Source organism: Chlamydotis macqueenii, chromosome 24 (assembly GCF_036417535.1).
Source record: "Chlamydotis macqueenii isolate bChlMac1 chromosome 24, bChlMac1.mat, whole genome shotgun sequence".
NCBI lineage: Eukaryota > Metazoa > Chordata > Aves > Otidiformes > Otididae > Chlamydotis > Chlamydotis macqueenii.
In genome coordinates, this window is record NC_141579.1 from 5,421,849 (window position 1) to 5,440,817 (window position 18,969).

Consider the following 18,969-nt stretch of genomic DNA (forward strand, 5'->3'; position numbering starts at 1 on the left):
ATCATCCTTAAACAGAAAAACATGTTTCTGCCCTTTTGCAGACAGCACATAAATAGACGCATCTCACTGTGTGTTCTTTCTACGCAGCAACTCCATTGTGGGGTCAGTACTGAACTGAGTAACGAGCTCTAGGAACTTTCCTATTATTCCAAAGACTTTCCCTGGATCTGGTTTCACTTCCAATAAAGGAAAACTGCTCTTTGGCAGGCAAGCTCTCCCTTTAGTAACAAGGTTGAGATCCAGGCTGTCTGTGCTTGGCTCTCACAGTTGTCTTGCACTCACCATGAAATTTCTGAAGGAGACACTCCATGAGACAAGTCAGTGGCAGCACAAGTAGTGCCAAAATAAATGCCACGTTGAAATTTAGAAAGCCATTGATGAAATAGAAGTACCAGGGTTCTGTACCTAAAGGATGAGAAAAAGAAACAAGAGTTTTTAAATACAAGCATGTATGAGATCTAGATGTCACAGCAGCTTCGTTCCTTCTCTGCCTGACACAGGCTGAGATAATCAGCAGCAGACATCAATTCTCCCCATTGCAAGCATAGAGGAACCAAAGAATGGAAAAGGCGTGGACAGAAGATCTTGCACTTGCACAGAGGATGCAGCCTCACGGAACAGGCGTGAGCCATGTCAAAGTAGTCTCACAATTCTGCCCTTCACCCATGAAACTGCCATAACAGTGGCATGAGAGTCAGTCAATAGCCATACAAAGGCACCAGAGTATCTCACAATCATGTCTGCCCAAGAAACTTCATTATCTTCCTTTTTCTCTGGGTCACAGTCAGTATCACGTCTGCTGTTCATGCCTTGCCCAGCACAGTTCTGTAACACAGAACTCAGCCTTGTGTTAAGAAAGCCTACATAGCAAGAAAGTAGAGGCAGAAACTTGTAAAACTAGGAAATTTGACTCCAAATTCATTCTTTCTCATTGCAGAGAAGTAACAGAGGAGTAACACAAAACCACACAATTCTAATATGATATTATAATTCTGGAGTGATGATGTATACTCCATGTTGGCAGAAATAGAAAATGTACTAAAAAGGAACAAGAAAGAGAGTTCACATTCACACTTCACCCCAACAAAGACTCTGCCACTACAGTTCATCCAGATGCTACTTTTGGTACCTCCTCAGAATCAATAGCACTTAAAATGTTCCTCCTCCAATTTGTTCTTACAGTGTAGTTTCAAACAGGAGCAAGCCAACTCTGCCTCCTAACATGACACATGTGGGTATTGGTTGCAAGCTTCGAAGGATATAAATTGAAAGAAATTCCAATCCAACTGTCATTTATTTGGACTCTTCATTCAGGATGCTTAAAATCTTGAACAATAAGGAATGCCAGTTCCTCTCCACACATTAGCCACTCTCTCAGTGTGATTAGCTCAATCAGTCGGTAAATGACACACAGGGGCTTTAATCACTACACTGTTGTGACATGTGTCACATGCCGCAGTAATTTCCTGCAATCAGAGCCACTTAAATAGAGTCCATGTTGAAATTAATCAGACAACTGAAAAGCAGCAAGGAAAACCTGAAACCTCTGCAGCTCCTACAGCTAAATATGATTAGAGGCTGCACTTGTAGTGTCAGAAACACATTGTTGGAGTTACTAAGGCCAAGTGCAAGCAACTGAGGTTCTTTTAGAAAACCTTTAGCTATTAACACTGAAAGCAAATAGCAATTACAGATTTGGATTTTGGGGAGTAGGGGGCTTTGAGGCAGTGAATTATTAGAAATTCACTTTGTCTCTTCCTCCACCTGCCTCATAATTCTTGCAAGTCCCACAGAAGCACAATCCTCAGCCTGTGAAAGACTGAAAGATCACGTCAAGTGATGGATGTGGCAGCACTGCAATAGTGCCAACATCCCTTCCTCCTTCTCTAGACTCTGTTGGTGACTCCATATTGAAGGACTGGAATTCTAAATAATCACAGTGACAAATCTTGAATATGTGCAGAGAGCAGATCATTTTAGGACTGAAGCGTGCTACCCTTCCTAGAAATCAAGGCTGCTGACTGGGATATGTCTGCGACGGTAAACCTGAGGCAGTGAGGGGTATTATACTGTAAATCTTCCAGCAGACATGTAGAAAGCATGTAAAGGGGACTTTAGTTTCTTCCCAGCCCTGCCACCTCCAAATTCTCTACTAAGGCAATAGTACAGGTTTCTAAAGACTTTGAGCAGGGTTAATACTGGTTAGGGCACTCTAGTAACTACTTCTGTGGAGCACCATGGCCTCTCCTTATATAAGACTGTAACTGGGATCTGTAGCCTGCTTCCCCACTCCCACTGCTATAAACAGCAGCCACTTTATGATAGAAGATGCCAGGATAAGATAAAAAGCTTCTTAGACTGACATAAACTGTTACCCTCCAGTGTTTTCTGGCTACAATAAAGCTGCACAGCACAGCCAAGTCCCAAATCTTTAAAGGATAGTACCAGGAATCATACTGTCACCCTTCTACCTGCCCTGGCTGCTATGGAACGTAAAGGAAATTAACCACAGCTCTTTCTAGTCTGGTCTCTGATCTGGTAGCCTGGGACTCAGGAATGAAGGAGACTCCAGGAAGCAAACCTCCTCCACAATCCAGATACAGCCTTAAAGGCCCAAAGGCGTCCCGAGAGACTTGTAAGGACTAGTAAGGAGGTCCGCTGGTCTGAAGCACACCTTTAACAAAAAGGCTACTTTCGCAGATTTTTTTTGCAGTGTGAATGAAAGGCCCTTTAAAAAATAAGGTCTGGAACCTCCTCTTCTTCTCTAATGAGGGATTTTCTTCTCTAGATGAGGGGGGGGGGGAAGGAAAGAAGGAAAGAAGAATAGGAGAGGAGAATAGTGCATTACATAGGCAAGTCAAATAATTCACAGACACCAGGCAAAGAGCAATAGGTTTGGTCACTGTGATGATTCACCCATTCAGAGACACTCAGTCTCAATGCCTCCCAGGGTAAAATGCTTTTATTCTTGTTATCCACAACGACCCCAGGTGATCTGAGAAAGAACTGCAATATAAAAAAAGGACAACCCCATTGCATACAGGAAGTCCTGGCCCAGAACAATCTCTTTCAAGCAGGGAGGGACACTAAAGAACTCTCCATGGACAATACTGATGGGAATATGCTTCCACAGCATCGCCTTCAGACCATGATGTAAGATTTAACTTCCTGCAAGTATCCCACATGCTAGAGCTGAGCAGATGTGGGTTGTAGCAGAGAGACTGATGAAAGCAGTGGGAAGAACACTGTGGCCCAGTCGGTTTTGTGGGGATAACCAACCGGAAGCACTGTCAGACACTAAGCCAGAAACTGGTTTGAATTTTGTATTCTACGACAGGCTCTGGGAGCAGTTCCAGAAATCAAACTCACGCAGAAGTTAATAGAACTTGACAAGCTACCATGCTGCAGCTTGACCACAGCAACGGTGAGGGCGGCTCAGGACAAAGCAGAGAAGTTGTAAAATAGGCTTATGCTAAGGTGCCCCACCCTATGTTTGTCAGAGCCTGCATGCAGACAGGAACTGTAGCTCAGCTGTTAAGCAGTAACCAAGCCGCAATAATTTGATCATGAGTCACAGCCCTCATTCTAAGCAAGTTTGATTCAGTGCTAGTATAATAAACAGTCTGCTTTCTGAAATTCATTTATTTTCACTCTATTTAAGAGCCAGAACTTAACAGAGCAAGGTGTACATAAACAGCTCCAGCACACGTTCTGCCCAAGCTGAACAAAGCTTCCCGAAGTGCCATCACATTGCAAGTCACAGCCAAGGCTCTGATCACAGGAAATGGGACAAAAGTTTTGCCACACGTTGTGTGCTCTTAAAACTTACGAGCACAAAAACATCCCAAAGCCTCAGAATCAGACTTCAGGATATACACTTAGAAGCTACTTTCTGTTGGCTGCAGAAACCTAATCACCCCAAGGAAATATTTGTTGCACAGACTGTATTTATCCAGAAGGAGTGTATTGCTAAAGAAAGGGAAAAAAAAAAACCAACAAAAAAACCCCAAAACAAAACAAAAAACCCAACAACAACAAAAAAAACACCCCAAAAAAAACCAAACCATGTCTCCAGAACTCCAGTCTGCAGGCAAAAGGAAAAATACTGTGGTGCTTACATTGAAGATGATACAGGCTGATAACTCTGCAACCTCCAGCAGTTCCTGGTCCCATCACGTGACAGCTGGGAAATCCCAGCTCCAAAGCCAAAACAGATCGGCCAGCCTTTCATCTCTCCTAGTAGTATTATTTTTCCCCAAGTGTTTTGAAGCTTTCTAAACACACAGTGTTGTCCTGGCCACACTGCATTAAAAAGCAATTTCAAGCAGGCTCTTTCACTAGCCCGAAGATGTTATATGAATGTTACTATGAATAAAACACTTCAGAATAGATTGGTCCCTGGAGGCTTCTGGGAACAACTCATGCACCAGTGTGGAAAAGGTCAGGCGCAAGCTCATGCCAAAACCTATCAGAGACAGAGCCCAGAGTTTCCTTACAGAAAATTCACAGCAGGAGACTTCAGAGCCTTCCTGCAGAGATGAAGAACCATGGCAAAGCGGCTGTTGTACTGCTGTGCCATAGCACAAGTAACAAATCACCACTCAGCACCACCCAAAGCAACCCTCCAAATGAACGAACAAATACGGCCTGCGGGCCACTGCTAGAGAAAGGCTTGCTGCTAACCACTGCTGAATCCCTCTGAAAATGTCTTGACAGAATTTAAACAGAAGACAGAGATGACACAGGGACCCTGCACCCTAAGCCCCTCTGGAGCCCTGCTAGAAATACAGTACTTTTCTACTCTTCAGCTTTAGCAGTATGCAATATGAACAACTTTGTGCAGTGGAAGCTCCCAAACAAACAAGACAGTATTGCCATTAAGGTTCAGACCTGAGATTTGGGTCACACAGTACCCCAATTGGCCAGTACCAGGAACTCCCTTGTAGGCAGATGACTTGCCTGCAGATTAGATGCATTTATGGTAACCTCAGATTCTGCTTGCCAGCAACGCCCAAGCCATACACTGCCAAAAACCAAGGATATTCCCAAGGCACAATATGGACTCAGGAAGTCTGCAGAGACCCAATGTGAACTGAAAGAATCTAGAGATTCTGCACTGTTACCCACTTTCCCAAGGTTCTGCACCCTGACTGTGGAGAACAACAGCCAAGAACTCAGTTAAAGCTAACAAACACACACATATATCACTCGGGCCCACTGCACTCCCGTAGCATCAGGACACGTTTGCTACTAACAGTTTTCTACTGGGACATCTCACGACGGTTTGTAGAATTTCAAAGTGAACAAAAGCAGCTTAACTCGCAGCTTGGAGAACGCCGACAACTGCGTATTCCCAGCTCGAGAGAGACATCAGGTGGCAAAACGCTGGAACTGCAGCCGTTTGGAGCTTGCAGGCTGCTTTTCCTTTACAGTACGTCAGGGAAAGGATTGGCAATCAAGACTTGGTGGGTCATGGTAGCAAGAAAACGGCCGATTCCCTTCCTGTCTTGTTATCTTAAACTCACCATAGAGATCAGGTCCATGAGAGGTGAAGACATTGTATAAAACAATGTTGAGAGGTGCAACCACCAGCTTCCCATAGTAATAGCTGTCCACAACTACCAAGGGCACCTGGAAGAAAGCATCCATTACTTAAAGTGCCAGAAGCTTTTGGCTGAAGTGCGCAAAAGCTCCATGTGATTTTTTTTTAATGGAACCCACCCCTTCTCCTGCAAGCCCGATCCATTCCCTCTTTGCGCTGTTACAGGCACTTACCAAAAACAGGATCAATGACACCACACACCAATTTAGGAAACTCTTCCACCTCTGCTTCACTATCAACAAGTCAAAGGCAATAGGAAGCCTGAAATAGAGACGAGGTATCAACTGGAGACTGTCTTTCCCCACTGCAGGTTTTCCTGTGCCTTCAAAGGAAGTAGGGCAGTAGCTGGAAGAGAATCATCTCTTCACTGGGCTCTGCTTCTACTTCATATTCCAGTCAGTCTTACCCTCAGTATAGCAGGGTCAGAAAATCTTCCCGATCTATGTTTTTCAAAAATAAAGAAATCAAGCTATGGAAACCTGTAGCAATGATCTTGGACTAGGCTGGCAGCTCAGTCCCTGGCAGTTTCTTTCTCCAGCCCCTACATTCTCCCCAGTCCAATTTGACAAAGTGCAAAACTCCTGAGCCCTCCTCTCCTTACCCAAGAGCTGCACTGAAGGGCCAGCCCAGAAGGGCCCCAGCAGCCACCCCCAGCACTGCTACAGAGGTCTTGTCCATATACCAGCCAGTCATGGCAATCACCGTGGTGTACATGCAGAAACTGCTTGGGAGGAAAGCTGCAACGCAAGGAGAGAAAGAGGTTAGCACAGTGTTGTAGCTTAGCCCCACTCAGCAGTTAAAATACTACACGGTCCCTCACTCACCCACCCACCTCCCTCTGCCCCGATACCATCCCCCCCCCCCTCCCGCCAACAGGTATCAGGACAAGATTTGGGAAAGAAGCAAAACTCCTGAGTTGAAATAAAAACAGTTTAAGAGAACAACAGAGAAAAAGAAAACAGAGAGTTAAACAAAACCAACAACAGAATACACTTAAGTACAATAGCTCATTAGCTCACAGTGGATCCTGGTGCTCAGCTCCATCCTGAGTAGCAAAACCTGCCCTGAATAATGTCCCCACTTTATATACTGAGCATGAGGTCAGGTGGTACAGAAGAGCCCTTTGGCTAATTTAGGTAAACTATCCCAGCTGTGTCTCCAGACACAGGTGCCACCAGCTCCAGTTCCTCTCCCAGCTCAGGTGAAAATTAACTCTATCCTAACTGGAAGCAGGACACACAGCTTTCCCACAGCGGGAGAACTGCACAAGGCCAAGATAAGGCTAATCATCTTTCATTCATTCCATTGGAGAGCTGAGGTGCTATACTGGACGCTCTCATTTCAGTGAAAACAAAAACAAAAAGAGGATTCATTTTCTTGTTCTGAAAGACCAGAAATACTTCCTTTATGTACGATGGCCTCTTTACTCAGTGGCACTCAGCAGTAGTAACCAGTTGACAGCAGCCGTAGTTACTGCTTGTAACGCTTGCTGCACCTTCTATATTCTGCTACGTTGAAAATGAAACAAACACAAACCTGCTCAAGGGGCAGCAGAAAATGAGAGCTGACTAAGTACAGTCTCTGAAACAACTGGGCAGAGACTGGTGGGAAGTAAGTGAAGAATGAGAAGACTTATGACACTGAAAAAACAATGAAGCAAAAGTCCTTTCTCCACTCACCATAAAAGAAGAAAGTAAAATAGGAAATCTCAGCATTTGGTATCCCAGTTGTAGTATTTCTCTTTAAGTTTCTGCATGCACACAATACAGAAAATCTTTGCTCGGAGTCTCTCTTTGCACTTTACTCAATACCTACAGCAGGTCTTACAGTGGTTGGCTAGGCAAATGGTTACAACCAGCCAAAGCGGAGAGGAAACAAAGGCAAATGACAATGCCAAAATATGACCCTCCTTCCCTGGACTAAAATACGTGCAAGGAACATGCCAAGATCATGGTTAAAAGGCATGGCCTATTGCAGAGAGACTGGAGGCATCAATAGAAACAAACATGCCCTGGAAATGGAAAGATAGAAGAGAGTGATACAGGGAACATAATTTGAATCAAGATTTATTCTGTCATCACCTGCCATGAGAAATACCTGCAACAGAATACAACAAACGATTGCTAGAGAGATATTTCAGTGCTGTGGATTTTCTTCTCTCTGGACCTGTCTTTGGTTTCTATGGAGAATGTAAATGTTAGTGTGATTGCTAAGCAAACTTACCTGCAGATGAGCAAAACATCCCAGTGCTGAGCACCAAGAAGGCCAACATGAGCCGGCTCACATGTAGCCCAAACTTCTTGCACACGGCCCTAAGGAAGCAAAAGAGAATTAGAGACAAAAAAAAATACCCTCAGTACATAAAAGAACAGTATCCAATGCATGCAGAACCACAAATAATCCCTAGAGCATCCCGAGGGCTTTAAGTTGGGCGATTCTCATTACTCAGCTGTTGAAGGCAACCTGAAGAGCAGTATGACTGCCTCTGGCCTGGGATTTCAGATTCTTGTAAGTTACACTAGTGCAAAACTCTAGAAGAGACGTGGCTTCTACAAGTGTGAGTTACACTCATGCAAATCTCAGGAACTTAGGGAGTCCACACTGCTATAGCAACACCAAGCTCAGATTTTCACCTCTCACAAAATCCTATCGTGCAAAAAGCCACAGCTCACATTCGTAAAGCCAGACTAGTGCCAACAGAAAAGTAACGCAAGTTTGAAAGCAACAAATGAAGAGGCAGCAGGTAAGAATAAAAATCCAGCTTGGACAAGATAATTGTATGTTCAGGCTACTGCTTTTAGTGGATGTAAACATACAGATAGCAACAATTAGTGTATTCCACTAAAATTCACTATAATAAGCAAACACAGCACCAGTCTCTCTTCCAGCTAAGCTCAGTTTACAACATTACCACCCTGCTTGCTGGTATTAGTGAGAAAACGAGCGCAGTCAACAAAATGCTGGAGTGGAAACACAGGTGGCGGATCTGAGAATATAATTTTGTCCTAACAGTGGAATTCTGACCAATATTACATTAAGTTATCAAGAGTTGCAAGGTTCCCTGTGAAGTAGCTGCTGTAAAACATTTACTGTAGATGGCTTCTAATACTTACTTGTAGAAGTAGAGTTCACAAATGCAGCTCAGGAAGGCCAGAAAGCATCGGAGGAAATAGAAGATAAGAACCTAGGAAAGATTCTCAGAGTCTGAAAAAGGTTTGCAACAAAGCTTACGCACCTATTACTAACAAGTCGAATCCAAGAACAAAAGCTCTGAACAAGATGGAGCAAGTTTGGCAGTGGTGAATGAGCCTATTGCAGGCCCAGATCCCACACCATGGGATGCTGAAGATCCTTGCAGGTCAAGGCCTAGCCTTCTAACTCTGGTCCTTTACAACACAGAAAGTGAACTTACCAGAACTACCACTCTTTTGTTTTCTGCTGTGCAGAAACATGCCAAGCTGCTTCTTTTGCATTTCTGTGAGTTCAGCTGGCAATACCTCTTGCAAGATACTAATTTATTTTTTTATAGTTTATTTAGGAAAAAAAAAAAAAAAAAGAGCAAAACAATCCTCGAGAGCTGGCACAGAAAACAATACAGGCTTCTGAAGCATCACAACTCACAAGTGTGAATGAGAGCCCGTGGCTGCCAGGTAACTGTCCCCAGGCTTGCACGCACTCAGAAGGCCAAGGAGCTACCAGTCCCTCCAGGACAGCTTCTCAATCAAACTGGAGCCTGACAGCATTTCCCTGCAACTTCCCAGTCACTTTTCCTTGGATCCTATCGAATCAATTCACAAATCTTTGCAAATCCTTACAGGGAGGTTAGTGTTTGTAAACACGTTAGTGTTTTGTAAACACTATTACCTCTGACAACAATCAAAGCATCTGCGTAACACAGACTACAGGCATATTCATTCATCACAAAAGAAGCTTTTCTGATTTACCTTGTTAGTTTGTAGAACTCTAGCGTGGAACAAAGCTGGTAAAGCATGCAGCCACAGGTAAGCATAGGAGCGGATGGCATAGGCTGGAGAGTATTCCCATGTCTGAAACCCCTTTCCATAAACGAGGTAGTGTGTCTACAATGTAGATTAAATAAATAAATATGCATCACACAGAGTAGACAGTTTTGCATTTCTCACCTCCCATTCTTGAGCAGGAAAATTTCTTTTTGAAACACAGAGACTACCACAAGGTTCTAGGTAAATTTGCATTTGCACAGGTCAGCTACAAATCCCCAAATATCTCCAAGGAGAGAAAGCCACTTACTGGTTCCCAAAAGTTAAACGTCTCATCGCAATCAGAGATGTTGCTTAAGAGAGCCGCACAGAACCTGGCTGAGATGAGACACTTGAAAGCTGTTGATCCTTCAGGGGCCCAAACTTGTCCTGCTTTGCTCCCAGATGATCTAGTCCAATGAAAAAAAAAACACGAATATGCACCAAGAAGACTCAGTGACAAGATGAAGACTAGCACTGTGACACTAGGCAAAGAACTGACAAGCATATTTGCACCTCGGCCATTTAAGCACTGTGTAAGTACAGACGCGGCTTTCGTTTAACTGCTTTCTTTGGGGGATGCCAGTCTCCTCCCAAGGAAGCACCATCGTCCCTGCCTCACCATACCGGAGCAACGGCCCCGACTGCTTAACTCACCGCTGCAAGACAGCCCCCCAGGACCTCCTCCTCCTCCTCCCAACGACACAGAGCAAGGCCAGGCACTGGCTGCCGCAGGCCCGGGAGGAGCTCGGCCCCAGGGAGACCGGGGAGACCCATTTCCCCAACACACCCCAACCTGTCCGGCCACCCGCCACACCCCACTCGCTGCGGGGCTCACTCGAGCCCGTGAGTACTGCGACGCCAAAAACCCAGCAGTGAGAAATAGTTGGGGCGGGGGTGGTTCACACCACCCCGCCCGCATGGGGGCTACCGGGCCCCGAAAGACCGCTGCGACCCCGCCCGAGTGACAGCTGCGGAACCCGCCCCCGCGCCGCCCAAGGAAGGGGGCACGCACCCGGCGCCCACCGCAGCCCGGCCGCGGCTCCCTCGCGGCCCGGTCCGACACCTACTCCAGGCGGGCCTCCTCGGCGGCCTCCGACCGCGGCCGGGCGGACTCCCCGCCACCTCCTGCCCGCGGCCGCTGCCGGGCCCCCTTAGCAGCCATGCCGAGTACGGGAAATCGAGCGCCCGGTTTCTGCTGCTGGCGGACGAAACGAGACCTATGCCGAAGCCACCGGCCGCCATGCCGGGTATGGGCACGGGGGCGCGCCTCCTCTCCGCGTGCACGGGCGGCCCTAAGCGCGCTCGTCCCGTGGGCAGCGCGCGCGCGCCTCCCAAGGCACTGGGTCAGCGGCGACCGGGGAGGCTGCTGCGCGCAGAACGAGGACCCCTCGCCCACCCGCGACCGCACCGCGTCTCGCGAGGCGACCGCTCTCCCCTTCGCACTCGGGCGCGACCTGTGTGGTGAACACGCAGCTGGAGAAAGCTTTTTTTTTTTTTTTCATTTTATTGAGTGCCCTGCAAGCTGGGGAAAGGGCAGCGGCAGAAGCTGTTTCGGGGCTGGGAAAAGGACCGCCTTCTTCCGAAGCGCTTTTCTCTCGCCCCTTCTTCTGCCCGCCACCGGTCGTTTCCTCTCGTTTGCTCTTGTCTCGCAGTTCCCCCACACGCGACGGACTCCTTTCTCCTCCACCAGCAGCTGCTGCAAAGGCGGGAGGACGCGTCCAGACCGAGAAGCTCCGGCTCCCGCGCCTGGAGGACAGAGGGGCGCCCTCCGCAGCTCCGCCCGACCCCCGCCCGTCCTCCCCACATCACGACACCAACACCCGACACCCCCCCCCCCACCCCGGAAAACACCTCGCGGATCGGCTTTTCTCACCGAATTGGTGCTCCGCTGCTCCCCCGGGCGACAGCGCTGCCGGAGCCAGGCTCGGACGCGGGCACCCTGGGCAACGGAGCTGGGCATGCAAAGCGGCGGCCAAAGAGGCTGCACACCCCTGCTTACAGGGGGCTCGAGCCGCCGGCTCCCAAAGGCCCACGGAGGCTCCTTCTCCCTGATTCAGGGGCACCCTGACCCGCACCCCGCTAACGGGGCGGTCACCCCGCACAGGCTGCCAGCTGAGCACTATCTGCCCTGGAGGCAGGTGGCTCGGCAGCGGTGGCTGGGGACTTTGACGAGGGCTTTTCCTGGGAGGTTCTGGGGGCTTGGGCAGAACTTCCTGAGCTGGGTTCCTCATCACTTGGGAGAAGCCGTCACGTCAGCGCAGAGCGGCTGGTTGGAAAGTGGCTGGTGTTTGGGGCCTGCAAGTGGTGCTAGCCACCCCACGTCTGCTGCCCCATGCTGCCCTGCCCTACCCTGCCCTGCCGTGCCCCGGTCCCCCTTCCCCGTGCCCTCCGCCTCAGGAGCAGCCTGGGGGAAAGAGAAGCGGCGGCAAAGGCCGGGGAGATGGGAAGCTGGGGGGAAGGGGCCCGTTCCGAGCACCGGGGCCGGGCCTGCAAGCAGCAGGCGGGGCCCAGGTCCTACCCGGGCAGCCCCGGCACCGGGAGGCCCTTTTAAGGCCCTGAGCTGGGCCACTGCCCTTTAAACATCCAGGCTGGTGGGCACCACGGGGTGACAAAAGCGGGTCTGGGGTGCCTGAGCCCGACGGGGCAGGGGGGAAGGATGGCCCGAGGTCAGGGTGCGCCGCGGCGAGGTTCCTCCGGGGGCCGGCGCCCCGCCGTTCTCCAGCCGGAGGAACCGGCACCTGACTGCACCCACCCTCCCTGGCAACCTGGCAACGGCTCCCGGGGAAGAAAAAAAAAAAAGAGGCATCCATCGTGCATGGAACTGCGAGGCAAGAGCAAGCGAGAGGAGCAGCGGCGGGCAGAGAAAGGCGCTCTGGGCAAAGGGCCCTCCCCGCCTCAGGGGCTGCAGTCCCAGAAGAGCATCCTTGGGGCTTTGGGGATGGTTTTGGTGACTCTGGGGGAGGTACTTGGCTCAGCGCCGTTCCCTAGGATTTTAGAAGCCATTCCAATTCTGCGTTAAGAAGAGACAACTTCCAGATTTTTGCCGCTGAAGGGCAGGGGCCAGGGACACCTACGCCTGATTACAGGGGGTCCCGCCAAGCACAGGGGGCTCCAGGGCAGCGGCCGGGCCCTGACTTAGAGGGCAGCCCTGGTCCCAAAGGCCCACGGAGGCTCCTTCTCTCCGATTCAGGGGCACCCTGACCCGCACCCCGCTAACGGGGCGGTCACCCCACGCAGGCTGCCAGCTGAGCACAAAGGCTCCCAGACCCGGACCCTGCTTACAGGCGGGTCCACACCCAGGGGGCCAGAGAGCTCGGCCTTCCCCCCCAGCCACAGGAACGAGACTCGACAGCCAGGCGGTGGAGCTTCACGGCCAAAGGCCGGGGGGCCGGGAGGGCACACGCCCGGCCCCGCACGCCCTGGCCCCGCGCCTCTGAAAGGCCGGGGCCAGAGATACCCGCCTGCTTACAGGGGGTCCCCTCCGAGCACCTCCCGCCGAGCGCAGGGGACAGGCACAGCCCTGCTTACAGGGCGGTCCCCCTCGCCTCGGCACTCCCAACAAGCCCCACGGAGCCCGAGGCTCCGACCCGCGCCCGGGTTACGGGCCGGCCGCCCTGGCTGCAGCACACCACCACCGCGTACTACGTCTTCAGGAGCCCAGGGAGTGACCTCCACCCCAGCGCGGGGAGGTCGCCCCGGCCAAAAGCAGCGCCACAAAGGCGGGACCGCGCCCTCCGGCACGGCGCTTCCTCAACCGGCACCCTTCTAAAGGGCGAGGGAGGGCTCGTTCCTCTCGGCAGGCTAAAGCAGCCTCCCCAGCCCTGCTTACAGGGAGCTCGGGCTGCTCCTGGGGACAGAGGGCTCCACGGCTGGTGACACACGCGCCCCGAGTACGGGGCTGTCACGCTGGCAGGTCGCCAGCAGGACAGGCAGCCGCGCGGGCGCAGACCCAGGCCCTGACTCCGGGCAGGTCGCCTTGCCCGCACTACGACTAAGCGGCTTCGCTCCGTCCTTAGAAAGAAGGGGCGAGCCCGGACCCTCCCTCCGCTCGCGGGCTGCTCCGAGGGGGCCCCCCTGTTACTGCACAGAGCCCTTCTCTCCCTCCCGGGAAGTTCAAGCTAAGCTGCAGCGATTTGAACTGGGGCCAGGCCTAAGGGGCAAGCTCGCTCGCTCACTCACACCGACAAAGACAAGGACACACGCACACAGAACGTTCCAGAAGGGAGAGCGAGCTCTGCGCAGCCAGTGTCTGGGGAGCCATCCCTACCCCCGAGCCGGAGAGGAGAGCCGCAGACCTGCCCCCGGGGCTGCGTGGAGGCCACAGGGGCCTCAACACGCCAAGGGGCTTCACGGGTGGCCAAGGGGCAAATGCCGTGACACGCCCCAACTCTAGGGGGGTCACGCTGGCCAGGCCGCCAGCAGGCAGAAAGCCGCCGGGGCCGCGGGACGGGCAAACGGCCCTCCCCTGCTTACAGGGTGGGCTTGGGGTCCAGAGAGCTCCCTTTCCCCCTCGGGTGCGGAGAGGGCGGCGCTCACCCTCCTTACAGGGTCGCCACTCTCTCCAGGCAGCCAAAGGAGCAAGACGGCAAAAGGCCAACGACAGCAAAAGCAAAGACCGAGCCCTGGTTACAGGGAGGTCGCTCAGAGTAAAGCCCGCAGGTGCTGGCAATGGTCTTGTGTGACCACAGCCCCAGTGACAGGGAGATCCCTTTGCCCAAAGCAAAGCCCGCCACTCCCCCTCTCGCTCACCCTTGCCTCACCGCTCCATGTGATGCCTTGTTTTTCTTTTCCAGGAGCCCTGGAACGAGGGCGCAGTCAAGCACCAGCTCCTCCACCCGAAGGAGAGAAGGACGCCAGCCCCCGGAGGGAGGTCCCCACAGAGCTCTCCGACCCCCGACCACCCTTCCCCCCCCTACAAAACGCTAGCCCCCCCAGGCTCAGCCACCGTAGGCCCACCCTTCCCACAATCACGGTACCTAGCAGCCTGGGGGAGGCAAATAAGGGCGTCCCAGCACCAGGGCTGCCCAGGCAGGACCCAGGCCCCGCCTGCAGCCAGAACCCAATACCCGGAGGAGGCCCCCGCCCCCCAGCCTCCCGCCTTCCCAAGCGGTTCTCCTTCTCCGAAGCAGCTCCCGGGGCTGAGGGCAGAGAGAAAGAGGGCGAGGGCAGGGCATGCCCAGCCCCACACATCCTGGCCCCACGCCTCTGAAAGGCCGGGGCCAGAGATACCCACCTGCTTACAGGGGGCCCCTCCCGCCGAGCGCAGGGGACAGGCACAGCCCTGCTTACAGGGCGGTCCCCCTCGCCTCGGCACTCCCAACAAGCCCCACGGAGCCCGAGGCTCCGACCCGCGCCCAGGTTACGGGCCGGCCGCCCTGGCTGCAGCACAACACCCCATCTTCAGGAGCTCCCCTTCCCTCCCGGGGGCGGAGATGGTGGCTCTCACCCTCCTTACAGGGTTGCCCCTCTCTGCGGGCAGCCTAACCATGGGGAAACATGGCAGAAGGCCAACAAAAGCAAAGACCTGAGCCCTGGTTACAGGGAGGTCGCCCAGTGCAAAGCCAGCCAGGGCACCAAAAGTGCTGGGGACACCCTCGTGTGACCACAGCCCTGGTGACAGGGAGGTCCCTTTGCCCAGAGTGCCTTTCTCTTTCCTCCACATCGGTCTCCCGGGCTTCCTCTACTCCTCTTCTCACTCACTCTTGTCTCGCAGTGCCACACGACGGATGCCTCCTCTGTCTGCTCCACCAGCTGCTGCAGAGGCGAGAGAACGCGGTCGGGACCGAGAAGGACGCCGGCCGCCGGAGGGAGCTGTCGGAGCACCTACGGTTCCCGAGGGAGCTCACCGCAGCGGACCCTGGGCACCGGGGAGAGCCCTCCACAGTACCCTCGACCCCTACCGGTCCTCCCGCCCTTACCTCCTAGGAAAAAAAAAAAAAAAAAAAAAAAAAAAAAAAAAAGCAAACCTCGCAGATGGGCTTTTGTCACCGCCTTGGTGCTCCGGTGCTCCCTGCAGGGACGTAGGGCGAAGGGCTCTCTGCTGCTCCGGGGTCCCGGCCGCTCCCGACGGGGCTGGATCCTCTGCAACCCTGTGGCGATTGCTGACCGCGCCTCCCCGGTACGGCGCCTGACCCCCCGCACTCCCCGTGGCGCTCGCAGCCCGCGGACGGCGACGATCGACCCCTTCCCGCCCGCCCCGAGACGATTGCGGACCCTTCCCCGGCGACGCCAAAACCCGTCCGCCCCGAAACGATTGAGGACCCTTCCCCGGCGGCGCCAAAACCCGTCCGCCCCGAGACGATTGAGGACCCTTCCCCAGCGGCGCCAAAACCCGTCCGCCCCGAGTCGATTGAGGACCCTTCCCCAGCGGCGCCAAAACCCGTCCGCCCCGAGTCGATTGTGGACCCCTCCCCACGAAGGCGATGCCCCCGCCCGCCTGCCCTCCCCGAGGCGATCGCGGACGTTCCCCGGACGGCGGCGACCCCCGCCCGCCCGCCCCTTCCCCAGGCGGGTCCTGCTCCCCTTCCCCTCAGACGCCCGCCCGCCTCCTCACACAGACGCGCGACCGCTGGTGACCCCCCCTCCCCGCACCTTTTCCCGCCCGCCCGCCCGCGAGGCGCCCGCGCGCAGCCCTCACGAGGGGACACGCGCTGCGCACCTGCTGCAGCCCTCGCGCGCGGCGTCTGTGCCCGCCCGCCCGCCCGCGACGCGCACGCGCTGCGCACCTGCTGCACCCCTCGCGCGCGGCGCCTGTTCCCGCCCGCCCGCGACGCGCACGCGCTGCAGCCCCTGCGCGCGGCGCCTGTTCCCGCCCACCCGCCCGCGAGGCGCCCACGAGGCGCCCACGCGCCGCCCTGCTGACGGGCCACGTGCCCTGCGCCTGCAAAGCGCAACTGGGGAGCCGCTCTGGCGTCAGCCATGACCTCTGCTCTTAGACTCTTGAGCATTTGTCACAAGAAAGACAAATGGTACCCGACGTGCTATTGCTTCCTTTCTCCAGTGCAATCCTACAGGTGCCAGTGACTTGGTCTGTTACTGGAGTGCTCCGTCAGCAGCCACGTCTGCTGAAGCTGTGAATGCACTACTGGCAGTACAGCCATCTCAGGATCTGTAGTGGAATCGCCATTTGTGATTACCAGCTCTGTCAGCTACTCAGAAAACAGTCCAGTGGTTGCACCCCTGGCACCGGCAGCCCAGCAGACACTGTCCTGCCATGTGAACTGAGCAGCTGCACTGAGAGTTTTCAGTGCTCAAACTGCACACAACCCTTTGGAAATAGTAAGATCCTCCCTCTTTCCATCTACTCGATACAATCACCACCAGTACAAGGCACTGGGCAAACACAAGCAAGAACAGGAAAAGTGAATTGGCACCAGTGAGGAAATCAAGTCAGTCTAACAGGACTCTAGCAAAGCAAGGCTCCACTTTTTAAAATGAGGTTTCATTACACACACGTGGAAAAGGAAGGTGCTTGGTCTTCACTAACAGGAATTTCCACATTTAGAATGTGTGGAGGTACTTGATGTCAATACAACCTTTGTAAGAGGCACTGCGAAAACATGCAGTGTTAGGTCCAACAAGGTGTAGGCCACATTTTCCAAATCAGCAACAGTCGCAGATGCTGCTCAAGCACCTGAAAACAACATACAACGCTCTACCGAAGAGTTACACACAAGCGTTGTTTTATTTCCTTCCGAAAGAGCAGCTGCATCTCTGCCACCTCCGTCCGGCTCAGCGCCTTGTCACAGGACTGAAAGGTCAGCCTGTAGCAGAGGCTCTTCCGACCAGTCTCTGACTGCTGGAAACTGTCGATTAACTGGATGGACACGACCATTTCACTTGACACCTGCCTAGCAATGGTGTGAAAAGCAACTTCATCAAATGGTTCCCCGTGAGGAACCCAAAAGCTGACGTGATGCACATAGGAAGGTGGATAGAGAGAAAAACTCTTGAAAAGCCTTAACTCTCCTCTAGGAAATTGGCAGAAGAACCGTGTGTCTGATGTCCAGAGTATTCGCCAGTCAGATATTCCGCAGATCAGCATGGCTAGGAGGTCAAGATTCAATGAAGCAAAGACAACAACCAGCTCACTGCTTACTGGTTCATAATGAGCTGTCCTTACAATTCCCACGCAGGAGCTCTTCTCACAGGAGCCTGAAGTATCTGCCTCCATACAGATGAAGTACTGAATTTTACCAAGCTGAGATTCAAAAGCAGCAAAGTCATTTAGCTCAGTTGTTTCAAAGCTCATTGCTTCCTTCAAATTTATATTCGGTTTAAAGCCAGAAACAGTCTGGTGAAGAGAATGTATGCTGGTTTTAATGTTATTCATCAACATCCCAATACAGCTTTTCTCTATACCCCTGTTAACTGCACATACAAAAACCATCTCATGAAAAACAGGCATGGAGTAAGGAGTGATAAGACACTTCCTGAAAACGGGGCCAGAAAGAACATGAAGTGTCCCTGGGAGAACAGCTCCTTTTTGTACCATTGCCTGAGCATAAGGTAGAAGGGAAGGTCTAAGATAATACTGGTTTGAAATGCGGCATCCTTCTTGTACATTCACCCAGCCATTCTTATCTGCGTCCCTGCAAAAATCAACATGGGAAAACAAAACCACATTTGCCAGTCCATTAGACATTTCTTCAGTGCTTGGAGTCTCCTCCTCTGGGCTCAGAGTGATCCAGAAGATATTTGAGTGACAAACACCATTGAGGTGACCTTGGTGGAGCAGAGAAAGGCAGTAGTCAGTGTTCTGTAATGGAAAGGCTTGGCTGAGCTCTGCAGTGAGCTTCTCCTTTACTGTCCGTACTGGATGATTTGAATTTAGTTCTAGGAAACCCCTGTGAAAAATAAAAGAGCAAATTACAGATACAACTAAATAGATTTTCTTGAAATGGCTTCCTGTGATCGTAATTGGCGTGCAGCCATTCACCCAAAACAATCTCAGATATTAAGAGTTTCTAGTAACTACCTGAACAAGCCAAGTGTTGCAATGGCTAAGACGTTTGCAGGACAGTGGTGTTTGTCTCCAGGTTGCAGTCAAGAATTAACTGCACTTTCACCAGTAAAAAATGAATGGGACTTAACAATCAGCATCACCATTTCCACTCAGCACAGGCATTACCAAACTTGAGAAATTAATCAAATTACACTAGCCCTGGACAGTCTCTGAAGTACACACCAGTTTGCCTAACAGGTTAGCATTTTTTATCCTAGCTAGCCTTGGTATTGTGGTATTAGCAGACACCAAGTCAGCTCCTGAAATTCTTCCGTGGTACAGTAAAACACATTAAAGTTTTCATATTTTTTTTTTTGTGCATTCATGTACATAGCAGCTTGGTCTCAACCACAAAGTTTCTT

At 52.3% G+C, this 18,969-nt stretch overlaps 1 protein-coding gene across 4 annotated transcripts in view; it reads right to left on the reverse strand.

The window, feature by feature from the left end:
* Window positions 1-18,969, reverse strand: part of LOC104478585 (ALG9 alpha-1,2-mannosyltransferase) — a 45,935-nt gene that overhangs the window by 24,084 nt on the left and 2,882 nt on the right. The window contains exons 1-9 of one of the 4 annotated variants that reach the window (XM_086766220.1): window positions 10,671-10,832; window positions 9,872-10,010; window positions 9,547-9,681; window positions 8,716-8,786; window positions 7,826-7,914; window positions 6,204-6,339; window positions 5,776-5,863; window positions 5,526-5,631; window positions 283-405 (exon numbers count right to left, since the gene is read on the reverse strand). In XM_086766220.1, coding sequence (XP_086622346.1) covers window positions 283-405; window positions 5,526-5,631; window positions 5,776-5,863; window positions 6,204-6,339; window positions 7,826-7,914; window positions 8,716-8,786; window positions 9,547-9,681; window positions 9,872-10,010; window positions 10,671-10,765 — 982 coding nt within the window. In that variant the 5' untranslated portion in view covers window positions 10,766-10,832. Of the gene's footprint in view, window positions 1-282; window positions 406-5,525; window positions 5,632-5,775; window positions 5,864-6,203; window positions 6,340-7,825; window positions 7,915-8,715; window positions 8,787-9,546; window positions 9,682-9,871; window positions 10,011-10,615; window positions 10,833-17,060; window positions 18,450-18,969 lie in introns of those variants that run through there. The other 3 variants (XM_086766221.1, XM_086766222.1, XM_086766219.1) reach the window with 3 other exon arrangements.